General features: G+C 61.2%; 1 protein-coding gene across 6 annotated transcripts in view; it reads right to left on the reverse strand.

Annotated features, from left to right (window-relative positions):
• The window catches only part of MEGF6 (multiple EGF like domains 6), a 102,546-nt gene extending 84,123 nt beyond the window's left edge, over positions 1 to 18,423 (reverse strand). For 3 of the 6 annotated variants that reach the window (XM_086342565.1, XM_086342563.1, XM_086342564.1), the window contains exons 1-3: positions 18,012 to 18,416; positions 14,144 to 14,278; positions 9,695 to 9,804 (exon numbers count right to left, since the gene is read on the reverse strand). In XM_086342565.1, the coding sequence (XP_086198691.1) occupies positions 9,695 to 9,804; positions 14,144 to 14,278; positions 18,012 to 18,358 (592 nt within the window). In that variant the 5' untranslated portion in view covers positions 18,359 to 18,416. Of the gene's footprint in view, positions 1 to 9,694; positions 9,805 to 14,143; positions 14,279 to 18,011 lie in introns of all 6 variants that reach the window. The other 3 variants (XM_086342568.1, XM_086342566.1, XM_086342570.1) reach the window with 2 other exon arrangements.
• Between the last annotated feature and the right edge of the window lie 1,587 nt (positions 18,424 to 20,010).

Here is a 20,010-nt window from a genome sequence, read left to right on the forward strand (position 1 = left end):
GAAGTTTTCACCGTCCTGAAGACTTTCAGCCTCAAACCACCACGATGGGCCACCCCTCCAATCGTGGGGGAACCAAGTATCCAGGTTGGAGCTCACTCCGGGACTCTGCCCACCCCCAGGAGCCTCTGCAGGTTCTGCCAGGTCCATGCCCAGCCTGGGGGCCCCTGTGGACAGCACCCTGCCTGTGCCCCCCTCCATGGTCAGTTCCAGAGCTCAGGGGGAGACAGCATCCCACTCCCTTCTCCTACACCCCTCCCCTGACCTGGTACACAGCATCACAGCCACCAAGGGCTCAGGCCAGAAACAGGAAGCTGGCCTCACTCTCGCCCCGGGTCCAATCCAAAGCCAGCCCATCAGCTCCACCTCCGATACACCTGGAGTCCACACTTGTCTCTGTGGTCAGGCTGGAAGAAGCCACCTCTAGTATCCCCTTGGAGTCCTCTCAGCTGGTCCCACTCACCCCTGTCCTTTCTCAATGGCGCAGCCATCATGTTCCTTCATGGCAACAATCAGATCACAGGCCCCTGGCTGAAAACCCTTCTGTGGCTTTCCCATCGACCTGGCACAGAGCCCCCCAGCCACCCGTCAGACCCCGAGAGCTGTGTGTCTGGACAACAGGTCCCTTCCGCAGGGAGCCTTCCCAAAGAAAGAAAGAAAAGAAAGTGAAGTCGCTCAGTTGTGTCTGACTCTTTGAGACCCCATGGACTGCAGCCCACCAGGCTCCTCTGTCCCTGGAATATTCCAGGCAAGAATACTGGAGTAGGTTGCCATTTCCTTCTCCAGGGGATCTTCCGGACCCAGGGATCGAACCTGGGCCTCCCGCCTTGCAGGCAGATGTTTTAATGTCTGAGCCACCAGGGAAGCCCCAAGCCTTCCCAAGCCACCAGGCAAATCAGCACCCACAGCGCCCTGCAGTTTGCAAGGCTGTACCTCCCAGTGTACCAGCGCTTAAGAAAGGCGACAGCTAAGCTCCCACCCAGGCCTGGGCTCCCTGGGAGCAGGGCACAAGCCCACCTCCAGCACCATCGCCTCCCTTGGTGCCACCGACACACCCTCACTTAGAAGACGCTCCATAAACTTTGTTGAATGAAGAGGAAAGAGACAAATAAATGTCAGGCCAAGTGAGATGTGAGAGTTATTTGCGGGAAGGCCCTCAGGGGAAGGCAGGCGCTAAGGATCCAGAAGGGATGTCTAGGGCAGTGCATCCTCAGACAGAAAAAAGAAAAGGCTTCACAACAAAGGTGCTCAAAGCACCCAAACCGAGAAGGGTGCTCCTAGTGGCCGCAGGCTCGTAGGATGCTGGAAAGACAGGGTTACCACAGAGAGAAGCCTGGGACCGGGGGTTCTGGGTGGCATGGGGTGGCGTTGGGCACCCAGAGCAAAGGGACAGGGCAGCATGGTGGAGCACCTGTGGGTCCCCATCCTTCCCCCGGGTGGGTGGTGGTAAGGGATATCTCCAGGAGCCCCCCACTCCTCCCGCTGTCACTCAACACCCCCCCAAGGGAACCCCCCACAGGTGAGGAAGACCACAGGCAACACTCACAGCACAGCTGTGGAAATGGAGCTCAGGAGCCACAGACCGAGGCTTCGTATCAGGACGTTTGCTTTCCTCTATAAGAAAGAGGAGCCATGTGTGTGAAGAGCAGGCAGGTAGGAAAACAGACCCATGGGACATGTGCAAAAGAAAAATGTAAAAGCTCCATGTGGTGGCTCATACATGCTCACTCATGTCTGACTCATTGCGACCCCATGAACTGTAGCCCACCAGGCTCCTCTGTCTAGGGGATTCTCCAGGCAGGAATACTGGAGTGGGTTGTCACTTCCTTCTCCAGGGGATCTTCCCAACTCCAGGATCAAACCCAGGTCTCCTGCATCGGCAGACAGATTCATTACCTGGGAAGCCCATCAGTGGCTCAGATAGATTCATCTATTTGACTAGTGTTTGCTGAGCATCTACTACACAAAGGAAACTATTATTACTACAGACACGTGGGATACCTTAGTGAACAATTTGATGACTCTTGCTCTCACTGAGCTCAAATGCTAGCAGGCAGGGTGCGTGTGTGCATGCTAAATCACTTCAGTCGTGTCCAACTCTTTGTGACCCTGTGGCCTGTAGCCCACCAGGCTCCTCTGTCCCTGGGGTTCTCCAGGCAAGAATACTGGAGTGGGTTGCCATGTCCCCCTCCAGGGGATCTTCCTGACCCAGGGATCAAACCTGGGTCTCCTGCATTGCAAGCAGATTCTTTACTGCTGAGCCACTAGGGGAGCCATGCACAGGTGTTAAATGAAAGAAGGATGGATGCTTTGGAAATGGTTTATAGATTGTTAAGTACCAAATCTGCCTTATACTTAACATGGTTATTTAAGTCACTAAGTCGTGTTCAACTCTTTGTGACCCCATGGATTGTAGCCGGCCAGGCTCCTCTGTCTCTGGAACTCTCCAGGCAAGAATACTGGAGTGAGTTGCCATTTCCTCCTCCAGGGGATCGTCCCAACCCAGAGATCAAATCCACATCTGCTGCTTGGCAGGTGGATTCTTTACCATTGCGCCTGCCACCCGGAAAGCCCATACTTTCTAATGAATTTTATCAGCACCTACTGAGTGCCAGGGCGACAGCAGGGGGTCAGCTTGGGGACCTACCCTCGTCACTCTCAGCATGGCTGAACCCATAGGACCCTCAGGGACCCTGGAGGAACTGTCAGAGCCCACAAGTGTGAGAAACTCAAGAGCAGGTGGAGGTGAGCCGGGGGTGGGGGAGCACTGTGCCCACAGGGTCTGCAGTTGTCAGGCAGCCGCGTCTTCCAAGGCTGAAGGACGCTGTCCTTCTTCCTTGGACCCCCGCTGCCCCCCCTCACCCCGCCCAGATGCCTTCACAGGGCAAGGCAGCTCGGGCTCTGAAGACCTACATTTAAATCCCAGCCCTGATACCCATCTGTTGGTTGGAAATGTGGGCTAAGCTCCCTGCCCTTCCCACTGTCAGAGTGCTGCCCCCGCACAATCACCTGGAGCTGAAGATGCACACGGCCCCGCAGCAGCTTGGGTCCAGGGCCACCATCTGAACAGAGAGGATGAACCACCCCCACCAGGTTACCGATGGGGAGCCGCAGCTCAGAGACATTGACCAGGCCTTTGCCTTGGGGTGAAGCTGGGTGGACTCGCCCACATTCCTAACACCAAAGGCTGGGAGGATCCTTAGGGTGTCCAGTTCCAAGGGGGATCCTGGCCAAGTCCGGGAATGGGAGGACAGATTTGGGGAGCACAGTCTGCAGGGAAGGGCACCACATCCAGGCATCGTCTGTGGCATCCTGACGCCAGCCCCTTCCTCTCATTGGGACAGGCAGGGACACCCAGGCCCAGCCAGACTTCAACTCCACTGGCCGTGGCGGCCCCAGCCTCACTGTCCCAGAACGGGCTAACCCTGGAAATGGGACTTGGCTGTTTTCTGAGGGCTTGATTTCTGCAAGTTCAGCCCCCGGACCATCACCCTGGACCTAGGCTTGGCTGAGGCTGAGCCTCCTTCCCTCTGCCCCCAGAGGGGCTAGTGGAAACCTGAGTGACCACAGGTAGGACAGGGTGACCCAACTGACACCTTTGTCTGGCCTGCCAAACCACCCGCCCACATGCCGAGGTCACCAAAGGCGGGTCTGGAAGCCAGCCCTGCAAGCGAGGGCTCGCCTGCATCCCAGAGACCCTGCAGGGAGGGCTGGCTCAGCTCAAGGTCACGGGCAGGCAGGGTGGCTCCCGTCTTATCGCCCAGGCTGCAGGGCAGCGTTTCCTCAGCTTCACCCCAGCCACTGATTAAGAGCTGCCCGTGCGCAGGCGAGCCGGCGTGGGAACCAGCACCCACCTCAAGTTGGCAGTGGTTCAGGAAGGGAGGCCACTTCCCTGGGAGCCCAGGGGAGAGCCGGCCTGAGCCCTCCTGCCTTGTCCCTCTGACCTTGCTCCTGCCAGCCTTCCACCCAACGCTGGCCGAGGGCTCGGGGCCCAGATCCCATGCCCCACCCGACCTCTCCCACCAGGACCCTTGCTGCAGGGAGGGAGTCACCTCAGCTCCGTGCTGAGCACTCAGGCTTCAAGTGCCCGAGGAAGGGGCATGCCCTCCAGGCCGGCTCCTCAGTGTCCTGTGCCTAGATCAGCACCCCTCCACACGGGGGAGGGGGGGATCCCAGAAGACAGGCGGGCAGACTCCCTCTACCCAGGGTCAGGCCCAGCTCCCAGAGCCCCCGCATGAAGGCAGGCCTGGCACAAACTAGCCACAATGACTTTGGGACATTGTGTCCGGTCAACAGGACACAGGCTGAGGCACCCTGATGACAGCGAAGCCCACTGCCCCCTCCAGGCCCACCCTGGGCTGCAGGAGCCCTCAGAGCACACCTGGCGGGGGCAGCCTCCTTCCTTGCCCCCACCATGCCCACCTTTCCGAAGGCAGTCGGTGGGGAGGGGCCGTGCACCCAGAACCTTCCAGAAGCTGAACTTGGTCCCAGCTCCCCTGGGCGCACGGAGCACTCTGGGCCCCTGGTGACAGACAGGGGCACCTCTGTGTCTCATCACCAGTGCTCCCCACCGCATCATGCCCCCGTGAGAGCATGCGTGTAGGTGTCTGGGCACCCACGGAAGTGTGAGTTCATGCACGTGACTGTGCACACACACGTGTGATCATGAGCATGGGCGCACACCTGAGTGAACAGATGTGATTGCCCATGTGAGTAGGTTACACACGTGTGAGTAAACCTAGGCACAACGTGTGCACACGTGTGTGTATGTGAGGCTGCGTGGTGAGCTCCTCTGGGTGGGCTGCAGGCCCAAATGTGAGTGTGTGTGTAAATGTGTGCTGGGCACAGGGCCGGGCCAGTTCGGGTGTGATGCATGGTTTGGAGAGACCTGGGGGCGTGGGGGTGGGGACACAGCAGGACAACACGCCCTGCCCCCAGTACCTTGGTCCACACCAGGGACAGGAGACCCGGGGCACCAGCTCTGTAAGTTCCCCCACCGGGCGTGGGGTGGGCGCACGGCTGCCATGCTGCAGCCAGAGCGGGAAAGGACAAGTGAAGGCCAGAGACCGGAGGCTGAGGAAGCCCCCACCTCGGGGGGGCGGACGTACTCAGGGCCGCCTTCCTGCAGCTCCTTCCCTACAACCCCAACCAGCCAGGGACCACTGAGGAGGCCGGAGGGAAGACAGGCCTGCCTGGCAGTTCGAGAGCTGGACACAGGGGTGCCAAGCCACGCTTTGCCCTGTGGCCCTGGCTGAAGGAGCTGAGGCCACAGGCACAGATCCAGACCCAGGGCTGGGCTCCCGGGGCGGGGACAACAGCTCAGCCCTGCCCAGTTCCCACAACCTCGAACCTGTCCTTCCCTCTGCAGTGGGGCTCTTCCCTGGGCACCAATAAGGCCCAGACTCACATCACACAGGCCACCACCGCCCTGGACACAGAGGCCTCCTGGACGCCCACTAAGTTAGCACCTCCCATCCGTGGGCCCTTTCTCGCCTCATTTTTCTCTGGAGCATCCCCACTCACCGGCATGGAAACTTCCTTTCTTCCTTCCTCTCCCTCTGCACAGGATGCAAGTTCCAGGAGAACAGGGCCAGAAGCCGCCTCTGCTCGCAGCCCCTCCCACACCAAGAGCAGCGCCAGGCACCCTGTCAGCTTCTACAGATGCTTGTGGGGAATGGATCACTAGCATACTTCCCAGTACGTGCTTTAGGAACACTGTTGTATTACTTTGACTTTTGGCTTTTTTTTTTTTCTTCCTTTTTAAAGAAAGAATCCATTCGGAAAACACTACACAGCCTGTGTAAGCAAACTGCAGTGTACACTACCGTACTAAAGGCTCTGACAAGTCCTGCAAAGACAACCCACTTAACTGCTTGACACAGAGCTTCCTGGACCACAGTATCCCTTTCCCAGAGCTCCTGGCACCCACAGAGCTGGTGCAGTCTCTGGCCCCTCCTCGGGCCCTGCTTCTCCATCCTCCAGCCTCTGATGGACTGAGCCCAGCCCACATGGAGAGAGCTCGAGACGGAGCCATGGGTGGTCTTCCTGGCATGGTCTTCTCGGCACCCATTCCATTTCAGGGTCTGCACACAGGGGTCTGAGGGGTTGAACTGCTCCAGGCCAGGCACCTCTTCTGGGCACCCAATAAGGGTGGCCAGGACCCAGGGTGACCATAGTGGACACATGGGGAGGGGCCAGCAAAATCTGTCATCTGATTGGGATGGGGGTGCAGTTCAGAGGCCACTGAAACAAGAGGACCTGCACCCCAGCAGCAGAGCCCATCTGCCCCCCACGGCACACATGCTTGGGGCCCACAGATTGGGGAAGGCCCTGGCCATCGGGCAGCCCCCTGCTGGCACTTTTCCTTTTCAGTCACCTCCAGGTCACACCTGCTGCCATGTGGGTCTTGGAGAAATCCCACCCAACATTAGAAGCTTCCTGCTGTCCTCCGGCATGAACACCATGAGGACCTGAGCTGGTCACACACATGGCCGAGTTTCCAGGTAATATCTGTGGCTGGTAGAGGGGGTAGGGCCAGCGGGAGTCAGCATCACAGGGCCCTGCCACAACCTGCCCACTTCTCAGGGCCCCAGAACTGGAGAGAGCCTAGACTGGATACAAGGAAAGGTGCTGAGGAGGCTAGACTGGGGAGACGGTCGGGAAAGAATGGGGCAGATAGAGGGGGAGAAAGGGGGAGGGTGGGGGCAAAGCCGGAGGAGTGGACCCCAGGGGCCCCTCTGCACGCAGGGAAGGCCCTTTGCCCCATCACTGGCCCCTCCACTCACAGGACCACGGAAGCGACACTGACCCCATCTGCAGGCCTGACGCCTGCTGACATGTGGCCAAGAGGGGACCGAAGGCAGCCACCTACTCTCACCTGACCCCCAAGGCAGGGCTTCCCCGGGGCTGGGGGCTGTGGCACCTGTAGAGACCCTGGGTCTCCCAACCCCAAGATGGGTGCCTGATTCGACTGTACACCTGCCCCAGGTCCCCCCATGAGAGTCCCGGGTCTGAAATGCACAAAGGACATGGGGAAGGCTCTGGCCCCATGAAGCTGGGAAACCAGCCCTGAGCAGCTACAGGCAGAGGGACCCCAGGGGCTCAGCTACAGCGTGGGGCAGCTAAGAAAGGCCCTGGCCACCCACCTCTCCCCCTTCCTCCTCCTCCCCCGGCAAACTCCTCCTGCTCTGGCTCCAGTCACTCCACACAACACCAGTGCCCATCTGGCTGGCCTGGTCTGCCCATCCTCACATATCAGGGTCACTTCAGCATCTGCCAGCAGCTGCTGGCCTCGCCACAGACCTGAGTCCCCCATGGGCCTGAGATCCCCCACAGACCTGAGGCCCGCATGGACATGTATTGTCCGTAACCCTAACCTAGTCCCCCTGAACTTTCAGTGCTCCAGATCAGCTGAGCATAAACTGAATGAATGAATGTATGAAAAAATGAATGAGTGTACCAATGAGCTGGTGCTGGGGGCAGGATTCCGGCTCTCTCCCTGCTCCTTCACATGCTGGCCACCCAGACGCCGGGGGGACAAGTGAGTGTCCCAAGAGGTCAGATCACAGGGCTCTTCCCGGATAATTAAAGCAAACAGATACAAGCCAGGTACATAAATAAATAAATCCCACCCTAAAAATGAATTTTTAAAAGTCAACCAAGAAAGCGAGAGCCTCAAGTTCAAGATACACGTGGGGGGCCCTGTCCTGTGTCTGCCAGCTGACATGACAACCTGTACCTCCAGGGCCTGACCCAGACACCGAGATGCGTCCCACCTCCCTACCACCTCAGCCCTGGCCCCAGCCAGAGGCACAGCCCAGGCTGCCCTGGGAGGGTCCCCGCTGAGACCCCTCCCTGCACTGAGAAGTCCCAAAGGTGGGCCCCTTAGTCCTGGGCTGGTTCAGCAACCCCTGATCCCCAAGTGGTGTGGCTGCATCTTCCTCTTGCCACCCAGCCAGCCAGGGCAGGGCCACCTCGAGCATCCTGGCTGCGGGCACAGGCCGAACCACAGGCCGGGCCCGCCAGGCTGGGGCTGAGACTAGCAGCTCCTGGTGCCGTGGACCCAGCCCAATGCTGACGCCCCGTTTCTGAACAGCCAGCACTGGACCATCTCCGCAGCGGGCCTCCAGGGGTCTGGATGGCCCTTGGGTCCTCCCACTCCCCCCACCCAATCCTGGGATGGTCACTCCAAGACACAGGTGACACTGAGGGTCACTGGGCTCCAGATCAGGAGTGCACAGTGGATGACAACTGTGGGACACTGCTGTGCAAACCTTCCCTGCCCCTTCCCCTGCCCCTACCCTGCCCAGAAGTCTTCACCCCAGGCCGGCCACGCGGTGATGCACCCACGTCCCTTCCCATAAACCCAGGGGACACAGACCTAGAGCCCACTTCCTCTTCCGCACAGATCACCATTGTGATCAGACAGCCACGGAGAGGAGGGCCGTCAGAGCTGGATGCTCCCCACGCTCCAGGGGCCGCTGGCCAGCACCACCTGCTCTTGCATCATCCCCCCAAGGCACGTCTGGTCCTCTCCCCCCGCCCCTTCCTGCAGAGAATTACTCATTTCCTCTCCTGGACAAACATCACCACATCCTCTACTTTCCCCCTTTCCTGCTGGAGTCCACAGAGCGCATCTGTGGCCCCTGTTTATGGAATCCCCCCCCAGGGGCCAGAGGACAGGCAGGGACATGACCCGGGAAGTCTGGTTTCCACCCGTCACAGAGCGGCCCACCCGAGGTTAACCCCCACGCCGTGAGGAGCCACAAACCTGCCACCCTCCACGGTGCAGCCCAACCTCACCCTGTCTGGACGCCCCAGTGCTGTTTCAGGGGCTGCCCAACCTGTGGGCCAACCTCTCAGGAGGACGGCTGCCTTCTCCCACCCTGCCAGCTACAACGGTGGGCTCGCTTGTGCCCACACCTGCAGACCAGGAACCCTCCCCCAACACCCCCGGCAGCTGGACTCCAGCCCCATCCGTTCCATTTACAAAGCAGAGGTTCACAGCCGCCCACTAGGATCAGAACCCGATTCCTGCCCCACCTCTGGGACCCTCAGTGGGGTCCCTTTGGGGGTTGCAGGCTGCCTGTGGTCCTGTGCAGACACCTAGGGGCTGCCCCTCCCCCCGCATCCATCAGGACCCATTTCTCTGAGGGAGGCAGGATTGACATTCTGTCGGGCAGAGAGGAGACCGAGGCCCAGGGTGCCCACGGTGGGGTGGGGGGACAGGACGGAGTTCCTCGCCCAGGCCCTGGGCAGAGCAGCAGAAGGACCCAGAGAGCAGGGCGTGGGCGTGGGCACACGGGGCAGGTGGGCAAGGGGTTCACACTTTATAACACCAACCCCAAACCAAGCTCAGGGGCGTCTGAGCCCACTGACACCCAGACACGGCCCTGGGGCCACCCTTGGCCCCCTCCCTGGCGCCACGCAGACGGCCCCTGCCCTCCAGCTCTGCGCCTCCGCAAGTCCCAACTCTCTCTGCAGCTCCTGCAGCGTCAGGCCAGAGAAGCATCACTGGTCCTCCCCTTCCATCAGTTCGTGTGAGCAGTCTCGGGGGAGTAGAGTGGCTGAGCCAGTGGCTCTGAAGTCTCCCCCACAGCCATGAGATGCTCCATCGTGTGTGGCAGCGGGACAAACCCCCGGGAGACTGACTGAGGACATAGCCTCCATGGGGGGACTGGGGGCTGGGGGCACTCACGGGAGAGGCAGCCCTGGCTCCCTGGCTGTTGGCTCCACCCTGGGCAGCACCGGAACACCGTTTGGGCCTCTGTGGAGTACACCTGCCTGTAGCCCGTGTAGTAGACGGTTCTAGAAGAGAAGGGAGAGGGGAGCATTACTGCCGAAGGACCAGGCTCCAGGCATTTCTATCTGGTGCTTCTGGCTCCCACCACACCTCATGTCCCAGGCCAACTCCCCCACTGTCCCCAGTTCACAGCCGAGCAGGTCAGGGCACAGAGGTGGGCGGAAGGTCAGCATTCCAGAGGCCGTGTCATATAAATGAGGGGCACTGAGGGGGGGGGGCACAGCCATCCTGGAACCAGCAGCAGGGCAACATGCCACCCCTTCCCTCTCACCCCCATGGTGGTCCGGCTCTGAGGAACCTCGGGACAGGCATCGTGTCCAGCACACAGCTCTCATCCTGAGGCCAGTCTGCAAGGGTCTGAGGGTTAGACTCAGGGCCCAGCCCAGGAGCAAGAGTGGCCCCTGGAATGACCAAGTGGGCTGAGGTGCCCAGCGCTGGCAAGCCGTGCCCCAGGCTCCCAGCCCACCAGTGCACCAAGGAGCCGGGTGGCAGGCTGGTCCTGGGATGTCCCTGGGGACGGGCCCCTTCCCCACTAAGGGCTAAGCCGGGGAGACAGGCTGATGAGGGTCAAGCATCTGTGGAAGCAGCAGGACCCGAGTGTGCTCAGCACACGGCACTGAGGTCAGAAGGGACAGGTGGGAGGGCTTCCTGGAGGAGGGTGCTCCAGAGGCCAGGGTTCCCTGAGTCCAAGGCTGGTTCCTGCTCCAATGGGACTGCTATGGCCTCACAAAGGCTGAGCAGAGAGGGGCATAGTCCTGCTTCCAGGAGTTGGAAGCAGGCAGCCAATCCAGCCAGCCTGGGGCCTGTCACAGGGAGTGGCCACAGGAAGGTGCTGCCCACATCAGAGAGAGACAAGCCCCACCCAAGGGGTAAGGGCCTCCCATCTGTCCCTACCCCAGATCCACAGGCTGCCCCCGGACACCTGCGCCTCCAGGTCCCCGGAAGCCCAGCCACTCAGGGCTACCTTCTGCCAGTCCAGCCCAACCTCTGCCCTGTATCGCCAGCCCCCACAGCGGGCAGGCTTGGGGGAGTAGTCCGAGAGGGTCCACCTCCCCCAGGCTGGAACTCCCCTGCAACCATGAACCCGGAGCAGAAGCTGGAGGGCGGGGTGGGGGTGCCCTGGTCCTACTCAGCCCATCAGACTGTCCCCCACCTGCAGTGCTCCTCCTTCCAGCCGCACCCCAACTCCTGCATCCCATCTGGACACCTCTGTGTTTGTTGCTCCAGAGAGTGGGCTTTAACAACCCAAGCAAGGATCTGCCACACCCCACCCACCTGCCTGGGGAGCCACCCCAACTCCCCGCTTCAGCCCCCAGCCCAGACGACAGAGTGGAGTAGCAGGAGAGCAAAGGGACAACCCAAGCCCACCCTGCGTGAGCGACCTCCAGGCACAACACCCCGCCCTGCTGCCATCTGCAGGGCTGCTGCCCAGGGCCTGGCCTGGTTGGGTCCAGGGCCCTTGTGGCATCAGGAGGTGTGGGAGCTTAGGCTGCCAGCTCCAGAACAGGGAAACAACACCCCCCGCACCCCCTGGCTTGCTCTTCCTGGCCCTCAGGAGCTCCAGGAAGCTCCTGGTCGCCGAGGGGACCGGGACCCCTCAAACCAACCGCGCTTCCCGGAAGCGTGAGCACGTGCACGTGACTGTGTACACGCATCTCAGGGGAGTCTGCAAAACGCCACTTTGGCAGGACATGAAACCACTTGCTTGGAGAGAGGCCTACCACGGCGCGGACAATGTCTGGCAAAGCAGACGGACCCTTCCGCCGTAAATATTTACCCGCTCCCTGGGCTACGTGCTGCTCCTCCCAGTGACCTGGCTGGTCGGCCACCCTCCCCGATGGCCCCTAAAGCCAGTGACCCTTGGAGACAGCGGGTCAGACTGCAGCCCCTGCTGCAGCTCACATGGGACACCTCATGTGGGACAGTCACATGGGCCCCCGCCACGGCCAGGAGCCAGTTTTCGCAAGGCCGGGGTGGACGGGGGACATGGCTACCAGGCTGACATCCCCTCCTCACCTTGTGTGGTCCCTGAGAAGCCCAGGCCCCGGCACAGTGGGACAGGGGAGGGGCCTGGTGGGGACTCATGTGTAAGCTTCATGCTCAAGCATCCTCTCCCTCCTCACCTGTTCCTTTGTGCCCCTGGGGGGCACACAGCCCAAGCTCCCTCACCCTGGGGCAGTCTGTGTTGGGTTTGTTGGGGAAATGCTCACTGGGGGACATAAGCAAGAACCCTCGTCCAGCCTCTCAGGTGTTGTCACAGCCTTGGCTGCTCTGGGCCAGGATGCAGACCCGTGCCACCCCACCCAGCCCCGCCAGGGCCATGCAGCAAGCCCACCAGCCCAGGAACCAGAGCAGACCCGTGCCACCCCACCCAGCCCCGCCAGGGCCATGCAGCAAGCCCACCAGCCCAGGAACCAGATACAGACGTCACTGTGGCTGCAGGAGAAACAGCAGCCACCACGGAGCTGTCACATGTGTGGCCTGGCCCGTGGCTGATCACATAAGAGTGGACCAAGGAGGGCTGGACGCTGGTCTGGCAGAGCGGGAGGGAGGGCTGGGAGCTCAACACGATAAAGCTGGAGCCTCTGTGGGGTCTTACAGGAGTGGGCCAGCCGCTGAAGCCTCCTTAACACTGGCCATAGCCTCCACAGCCACGGAAGGGCCAGCTGGACGATGCCGGCATGGAGGCCTCAGCCATGAGCATCGTGAGAGGGGACAAGACATATTAACAAAGCAGGGAGCCCTCCAGAGTCAAAATGAGACTGGGACGCCCACATGCCCTCAGCACCGACCCCAGGAAACTCTATAGGACACTGACCGCCATGGGCACCGAGGTGGTAAGGTGTCTGTGCTCACCTGGAGTGAGACAGCCCAACAGAGGAACCTGTGCCCCTGCTCCAGCCCAGAGCCAGGCAGACTGGACAGCAGTCGCCATGGAGCCGGGGCCCACACTGCTCCCTCGGAACCTGGAGGTGGCCCTGCTGAGTTTCGGGGGGTAGGGTCCCAGATACCGGGCTGAGCAGTGCAAGGAAAGGATCCAGAGCCCTGCCTGAGCCTTCCCAGGAAACTGGGACCCAAAACACGGACCCTCGACACAGGCTGCACATGGCTAGGCAGCACGGCTCCCCAGCAGATGGACGTTCCCCAGCAGTGCCCAGGTGCCCTGCCAGGAAGCTGAGGCACCAGTCACCTTGAAAAAGCTGCACCCGCCCTGCCCAGGACAGCCTGGAGAAATGGCCAGTCACAGGAGCCTCTCTAGCAGTGCCACCCACCCACCCACCCTCCAACCCAGGGACCACAGGGCTTCTGGCTGCTTCCAAAGTAGCGCCCTTTCCCCGAAAGCTATGGGGGGGTGGGGATGCAGCTGATGTGACCTCATTCCTGTTTTACAAACACACCTACACCCACACACACGTGGGGCCAGGAAAGACAAAGAGATGCACATCTCTGAGGAAACGACAGGCTAACTTCCCCTTCGCCGGCAGGGCCCAGCCTCAGCCCTCCTGACCCTGGGGGCGGGACCGTCCTGGTAGAGGGGCTGTCCTTGCCTCCACCTGCCCCGTCCTCCCAGCTCAACTTCCACAACCCACACTCTCCAGACGCTGTGAAGGCCCCGGGAGGGAGATGAACCCCTCAGCCCCCAGCTGAGAACCACGGTGAGAACTGCACAGGTGTGATGGGACAGCAAACATTTAAAACAAAGGTCACGGCCCCTGCTCCCTGGGGCAGACCCAGCAGGTTCACATCCTGAAGACCTAGCCGAGAGGCTGGACGGCACACCTCCTCGGCACACCCCCTCAGAAGAGGGAGGGACGGAAGGCCCTTCTCACCCCGCCCCACCCAGCTCTGCAATCAGGCAGATTCCAGAACCTGCCAGAAGAGGAGAAGCAGGCAAAGGCACTCCCTCCGCTTGATTTTGAAATAAAATCTTGAGCAATAGAGGTTTCACACGGGCTCAGGGGCAGGTAGCAGCCGCCGGCAGGCGGGACCTCAGCAGGCTGAGCGCCCCACTCTCACCCTCCTGCATGGATGGCCAGCACCTCTCCCTGCAGGGTCCCCTCCTCCTCCTCACAGGCCCCCTCACCACGGGGTCTGCCCCCACCCACCAGGCCCCAGGTGGCCGCTGAGCACGGGTGTACAGTCTGGGAATAGCCTCCATGGTAGCCATACCCCAAGGCAGTGTCAGGGGCCTTGACCTCAGATGTGGGGCACTGCGGGGGGGCTGTGCCCTGAGACCAGGACAGCCCCGTCCCAGCCACACTGCCCCCTCCCTGCACTCCATGCAGCAGCGGGGGTGAGCTGAGTCCCCACCCCCACACGGGGCCTTGGGACCCTTGCACATACCTGCGCTCGTGGCTGACACACCAAGCCTGCCGCCCACAACCCGGCCTCCACACGGGCACTGTGCGGCTGAAGGCCCGCACACAGGGCTGGCGGCGGCCCACCAGAGTCAGCTCCTGCTCCGCACACACGTGGGGCCTGGGACAGAGACAGACAGTCAGCACCCCCATCACCAACTCCAACCCCCCTGCATGCTTGCTCTCGGGGGTCCAGCTGTCCAGACTTGAGGCCAGGCCCCGGGTGAGGGCACCGAGCCCAGTGCCCACCCCGGGCCTGCAGAGGCCGGGCCTCAAGAGCACGGATATTCAGGAGAAAAAGGATGCACAGGGCCGCCTCTGAACCTCCACCTCAAACTTCAGCCACGTGGGCTGAGGGATGCTGACCAGCGGGATGACCACGACGAGGCGGCACGCAGCCCTTCAGCCACATCTGCTCTGGTCACTCTCCCGTCCGCTGCCCCCTGTCCCCGCCCCCTGAGGCCCCTGCGTGACTCTGGTCCCCTAGGCTGGCAGGCAGGCCGCCTGGCTACTGCGTGCTGAAAACCATTCAAGGGAGGAGGGGCGAGCCTGGAACGACTTTCTCCTCTGGGAAGTTTCCGGCACCTCAGAAGTACAAGCGGAGCTGGCTTTTCCATTTGGAAAGAAGGAGGAAATGGTGGGGGAGGGCGGAGGGGGAAACAAAGAGGCAGGTGGGAGGAGGCACAGAAAAGACTCCCGAGGTTGGGAGGTTGGGAGCAGGGCGGGCAGGAGTCCCTGCTCGGGCCCTCTGCTCCTGAAACGAACCCACTGCCCATCTGGGGGGCGGGAGGTGCTTCCTCAACTGCAAAGTGAGCAGAGCTTTGTAAGGGGCAGTGCTCATGCCAGCATGGGCCATCTGGTATCGGGGGCAGAGCAGGGCTCCTGGAGCTGCAAGGGTAGGAGTGAGACACGTCCCTCCAGGGTGGGCAGTTCCTGGACCCCAAGAACTAGACGCCAGGGTGAAGAGGTGAGGACGAAACCAGGGCACAGGGCAAGGGAGCCAGCCATGCACACGCAGCTGGGGAAGCCTGACTGCACACACCCCCGGGTCTAGGAGGGGGCTGGGTTGCTGAGAAGTGTCTCTGTCCTGTCTGTTTTTACAGGCTCCATTTTTTAGTGGCCTCCTGGCTTGGATGCAGTATGCACGAGGGGACGCTCGGCGCTCTGAGCTTGGACGAGCCCAGGTCCAGCCTTGAGGTCCCAAGGACGCTGTGACCCGGGCAGACCACCCTCAGACACCCAGGTCCTCCCACTGGACAAATGGAGAAATGATCGCAACGTCAAGCTCACGCCCGGCACCAAACACACAGCCTGGCCTGGCACAGGGCGGCTGGTGAGGGGAGTGCCCCTTCCCTGCCTTCTCCCTCCACCCAGAACAGCCTCTGCCCCCAGGAGAGGCGGACAGGCAGGGCCCAGTGACTGCGAGCTGCTCACAGGCCATGAAAGTACAGTTCAGTTTTCAAGCTCCCTGACCAGTGAGCAGGGGCCTTCGAATGGCCAGAGGAAGCCTCAGCGAATGGGGACCATGCAGTGCTCAGGGCCAATGGGTTCAGGAGTTGCTTGTAAGAGGGGACTTGAGCTTGGAGGGCCTGTTCCTCTCCAGGTGGGAGGGGTCAGTCTAATGAGCTGATTCTGGAGTACTGGACATTTTCCTAGCAGAGCTGCCCAGAGGACTCCAGCCCCAGGGAAGCAGGGCTGTGAGAAGATGCCTCTTCTGAGCCTTGCAGCCTTGGGCTGAGGTAGGTCAGAGCTCCCTGTGCTCAGACACTGCTCCCACAGCCCTGTCTTGACCAGCCCAGCACACTGTCAGCAGTCAGCCCAGGCCCTGGAGAGAAAGGCCAGCATCTTTCCGTAGCAGAAGAGGTTCACTTCGGAGATGTAATTAAGTAAATAAATAAGCATTGTCTCATTTGGAATCTGGACCCATCAGCCAGCAAGAGCCAAAGGACCAGCCACATCACCCCTGCAGGTCCCCAGGGTCTCAGAGCCACCAGTAAGTGGGAACCCCCCTTAGAGCATCCTCCCGCCTCACCTTCCCACAGGCCCATCATAGGATTGTTGAGCCAGCCAGGGAGGGTGAAGCTGTCCGTGAAGGGAAGTGACACAGGGGTCAGGACCTTCTGGGGCCCTCACTGCTCTCCAGGCCCCGCTTTTGGTGTGCAGGCAGCAAGGAGCCAATTCTGGGGCCTCCAAGGGCCCACTGGCTCCTGCCTCCTTTCTGGGCAGAATGAGCTGCAGGATGGGCCCATTCATAAGGTTTCTCAGAAGTCTAGCAAAAAAGCACCCCCAATCATTCAGCCAGCCAGCACTCTCACTGTGGTGCCACTGAGGGTCTGGGAAGGTGGCAGGTGCTTACAGACATGACTGGGAAGGTCTGCTCCCAGGCAGCAAGGAAGTCAACATGACAGGGGGCATCTGAGAGTGGAGTGACTGCGCCCCAGGACAAGAAACATGGGCACAGGCCCCAGAGGGCAGCCACCCCCCCACACACAGGTGGGAGGCTCTCCAGGAGGAGGACTGGTGGGCGGGGCCTTGAAGGGTCTGAAGAGTGGAGGTGAGGGGCCAGGAGGAGGCTTTGGGAAAAGTGAACAGAGGAAGTCTGAACTCTCCTGCAGTCCTCTGCCAGCTGGGAGAAAGCCCTCCCAGGGCTGGGTGAGCCCTGGCTGAATGGGTATACCTCAAAGGACAGGTTCACTCCCCGGGGTCGGGGAAGGGCAACCAGCGGTCCCCACCAGCCCACAGGGGCAGAAGCCCCTCTTAAGAGCAGAGTCCTCTGTTCAGCATCCACCCTGACCAGCACCCAGGGATTCTGGGGAGCCTGGGCCGACCACGTGAAGAGCAGGCAGGCTGAGAGGCCACCGCTTCCCCTGGACAAACTAAACTCCCTGGGGTCACAGCAAAGAGCAATGTCAGGGGAGATGTCACGTGGAGAGTCGGGGCTCAGGCCCCAGATCTGCTCCTTTAAAAGGCCACAGAAGAATCTTTCTTGGAGTAAAGCAAGACCCCGGGGGCCTGGGGGCATGGATTTGCCCCCTCCCCAGCTCTGCCTGGAAGCCTGTCCTTTCAGTCTGGAGAGCCAGGTGCACCCAGCCCTCAGGGCTGGCGGAGCCCGGCACAGGAAGCCCCCGCCAAGGCCCCTCGCAGTCCTCCTGTAGCCCCTCAGCAGCCTTTCCAAGCTCCGAGGGCCCCAGGCCCAATACCCTGCGGAGAGCGCGGGGCGCCAGCAGGCCCTCCCCCCACCCTCCTCCTCCAGACCGGCTCACTTCGCACCAGTTTTCCTCTGAGGCCAACACAAGGATCGATTTGCTGTTTAAAAGAGACCGCTAAAACGGCCCGCTGAGGAATCATCTTTCAAAATTAAATTCATCTCGGCTGGCTCCCTGACCCTCTCTTCCTGCCCATTCTGTAACTGAATTCCTTCTCCTGTCTCCCAGCCCCAAAGCCCGCATATTTAACACAGAAACCAAGCCCAAGCGGCCCCCTGTCTGGGCACAGGACCCCGGCCCCAGGAGACAGGCTCTGGAAGGAAGTGGGCACGCGCTGCTTCCTCTCAGCCTTCTCCAAGCTGCCCGGCCAGACCTGCCCAGACTCCCTCACCTCGCGGGGCGCCGATTCCTCCCAACGTGCAAACCCGCGGTCAGAGTTCAGGCAGACGAAGAAGGGGAAGGGGAGAGGCCGGGTGGCCCTACCACGGAGGCTCCCCCAGACCCAACCCCCGATCCTTGTCTCTTAACCTCCCCCTCCCCAGTTAAGGCAAAGAGCCCATAGTTCTTAGGGACCCGGGGGAAAAGCCGCCGAAGACTCGGGGTCTCCGGACGTCCCTCCAGCCTCCCGCGCCCGCCCCGGCTACTCACATGCCCGGTTGCAGGCGGAGCAGGGCGCCGGCGCCCGTGGGTACTGCGGGGAGCAGCAGCACCAGGGCCAGGGCCACGGCGCGCCCCGCCGCCCCCGCCTCCGGAAGGAAAGGCATAGTGCCCGCGGCGTCGCGCCGGGTCCCTCCTACGGTCCCGCGCTCACAGGCGGCCCAGGCGGGCGCTCGTAGCCGCCTCCTCCACGTGCGCCATGGCCCGGGGGACCCGGCGGGGGCAGCCACAGGTGCCGCGCCCGGTCCCGCCGAGCGTGAGGTCGCCGCAGGTGGGCAGGGCCCCGGTTTCGAGCCCGCGCTGGAGGGCAACGCGGAGTCCTGTGCGCCTGAATGCATCCAGCCAGATACCCGCCCCGGCGCGGGGAGCCCAGTGCACTTCAAGCCCGGCGAGGGAGAAGCGGCCCACCTCCGCCACGCCCCCTGCTCCGACCCCAGCCCCGACTCCGCCCACCGCCCAGACATACCCGATCCCTCCTACCCCGGTCTCGCCCCGCCCCCGGCACACCCCCGGGCGCAGACCCCGGCCCATACCCCGTCCTCGCCCAGACACTCCGCCCCAGCCCCGCCTTCCTCGGCCCACAGCCCCGCCCACAACCCGCCTAGGTCCTCGCCCCCACCCCCTCGCTGCCCACTCGCGCTTCCCCCTCCTCTCCGGCTGAAAGTCCCAGGTTCCGTGCGACTCGGGAGACCAAAGGTGGAGCAGCAGAGATCTCGCCCCTCACCCGTGGAAAGGCAGTTCTCCAGGACGCTGGGCCCCAGCCCCTCGTTATCCTGGGGGAGGTGGGTCTCTGTCGGGCCAGTCCCGCCGCCACCCTGCTGCACGAATGGGGAAACTAAGGTCAGAGCGGAAGCAGCCAGCACCCCCAAGTCGGCCCTAATAAACTGCAGATCCTGGAACTGGACAGGGCGAGCTGTCTCTGGGACCTTCACTAAACCTGTGCAGCTAAGAAAACCACTGGATCTCGGAGAGTAGAGGGAAGTCCGGCCAGTCCAGCAGCCCCTCAAGGTGTCTGGGTCAACACGACCAGACGGTGATTTATCTCCTTCTGGACACTGGACGCCCAAGGTCAAGATGCTGACTCTCTGGGTTCCTGGGGAGGCCCTCTTCCTGACCTGCAGAGACTGCCTCCTGGTGTGAGCTCACCTGGGGGGCAAAGGGGTGAGAGAGACAGCAGCTCTGGTGTCTGCTTCTTAGACAAAGCCAGACACCTGGGACCAGGGCCCCACCCCATTACCTCATTTAACTATAGTCACCCTCCTTGGGCTTCCCTGGTGGCTCAGCTTGTAAAGAATCCTCCTGCAATGCGGAAGACCTGGGTTCCATCCCTGGGTTGGGAAGACGCCCTGAAGGGAAAGGCTACCTACTCTAATATTCTGGCCTGGAGAGTTCCATGGACTATATAGTCAATGGAGTCTCAAAGAGTCGGACACAACTGAGGGACTTTCACTTTCACCTCCTTAAAGGCCAGGCTCCATATACATTCACATTGAGGAGTAGGGCTTCAACCTGTGGATAAGCAGAGACATTACTTTGCCTAGAGAGGTCCATGTGGTCAAAGCTATGGTTTTTCCAGTAGTCATGTATCAATGTGAGAGCTGGACCATAAAGAAGGATGAGCGCTGAAGAATTGATGCTTTTGAACTGTGGTGTTGGAGAAGACTCTTGAGAGTCCCTTGGACTGCAAGGAGATCAAACCGGTCAATCAATGGTAAAGGAAATCAACCCTGAATATTCATTGGAAGGGCTGATGGTGAGGCTGAAGCTCCAATACTTTGGCCACCTGATGGGAAGAGCAGACTCATTTGAAAAGACCCTGATGCCGGGAAACATTGAGGGCAGGAGAAGAAGCGGACGAAAAAAGATGAGATGGGTGGATGGCATCACCAACTTGATGGACATTAGTTTGAACAAGCTCCAGGAGATGGTGAAGGACAGAGAAGCCTGGCGTGCTGCAGTCCATGGGGTCAGAAAGAGTCGGACATGATTG

The sequence above is a fragment of the Bos grunniens genome, chromosome 16 (assembly GCF_055505025.1).
Source record: "Bos grunniens cultivar Pamir isolate PY7600 chromosome 16, Bosgru_T2T1.0, whole genome shotgun sequence".
Classification (NCBI taxonomy): domain Eukaryota; kingdom Metazoa; phylum Chordata; class Mammalia; order Artiodactyla; family Bovidae; genus Bos; species Bos grunniens.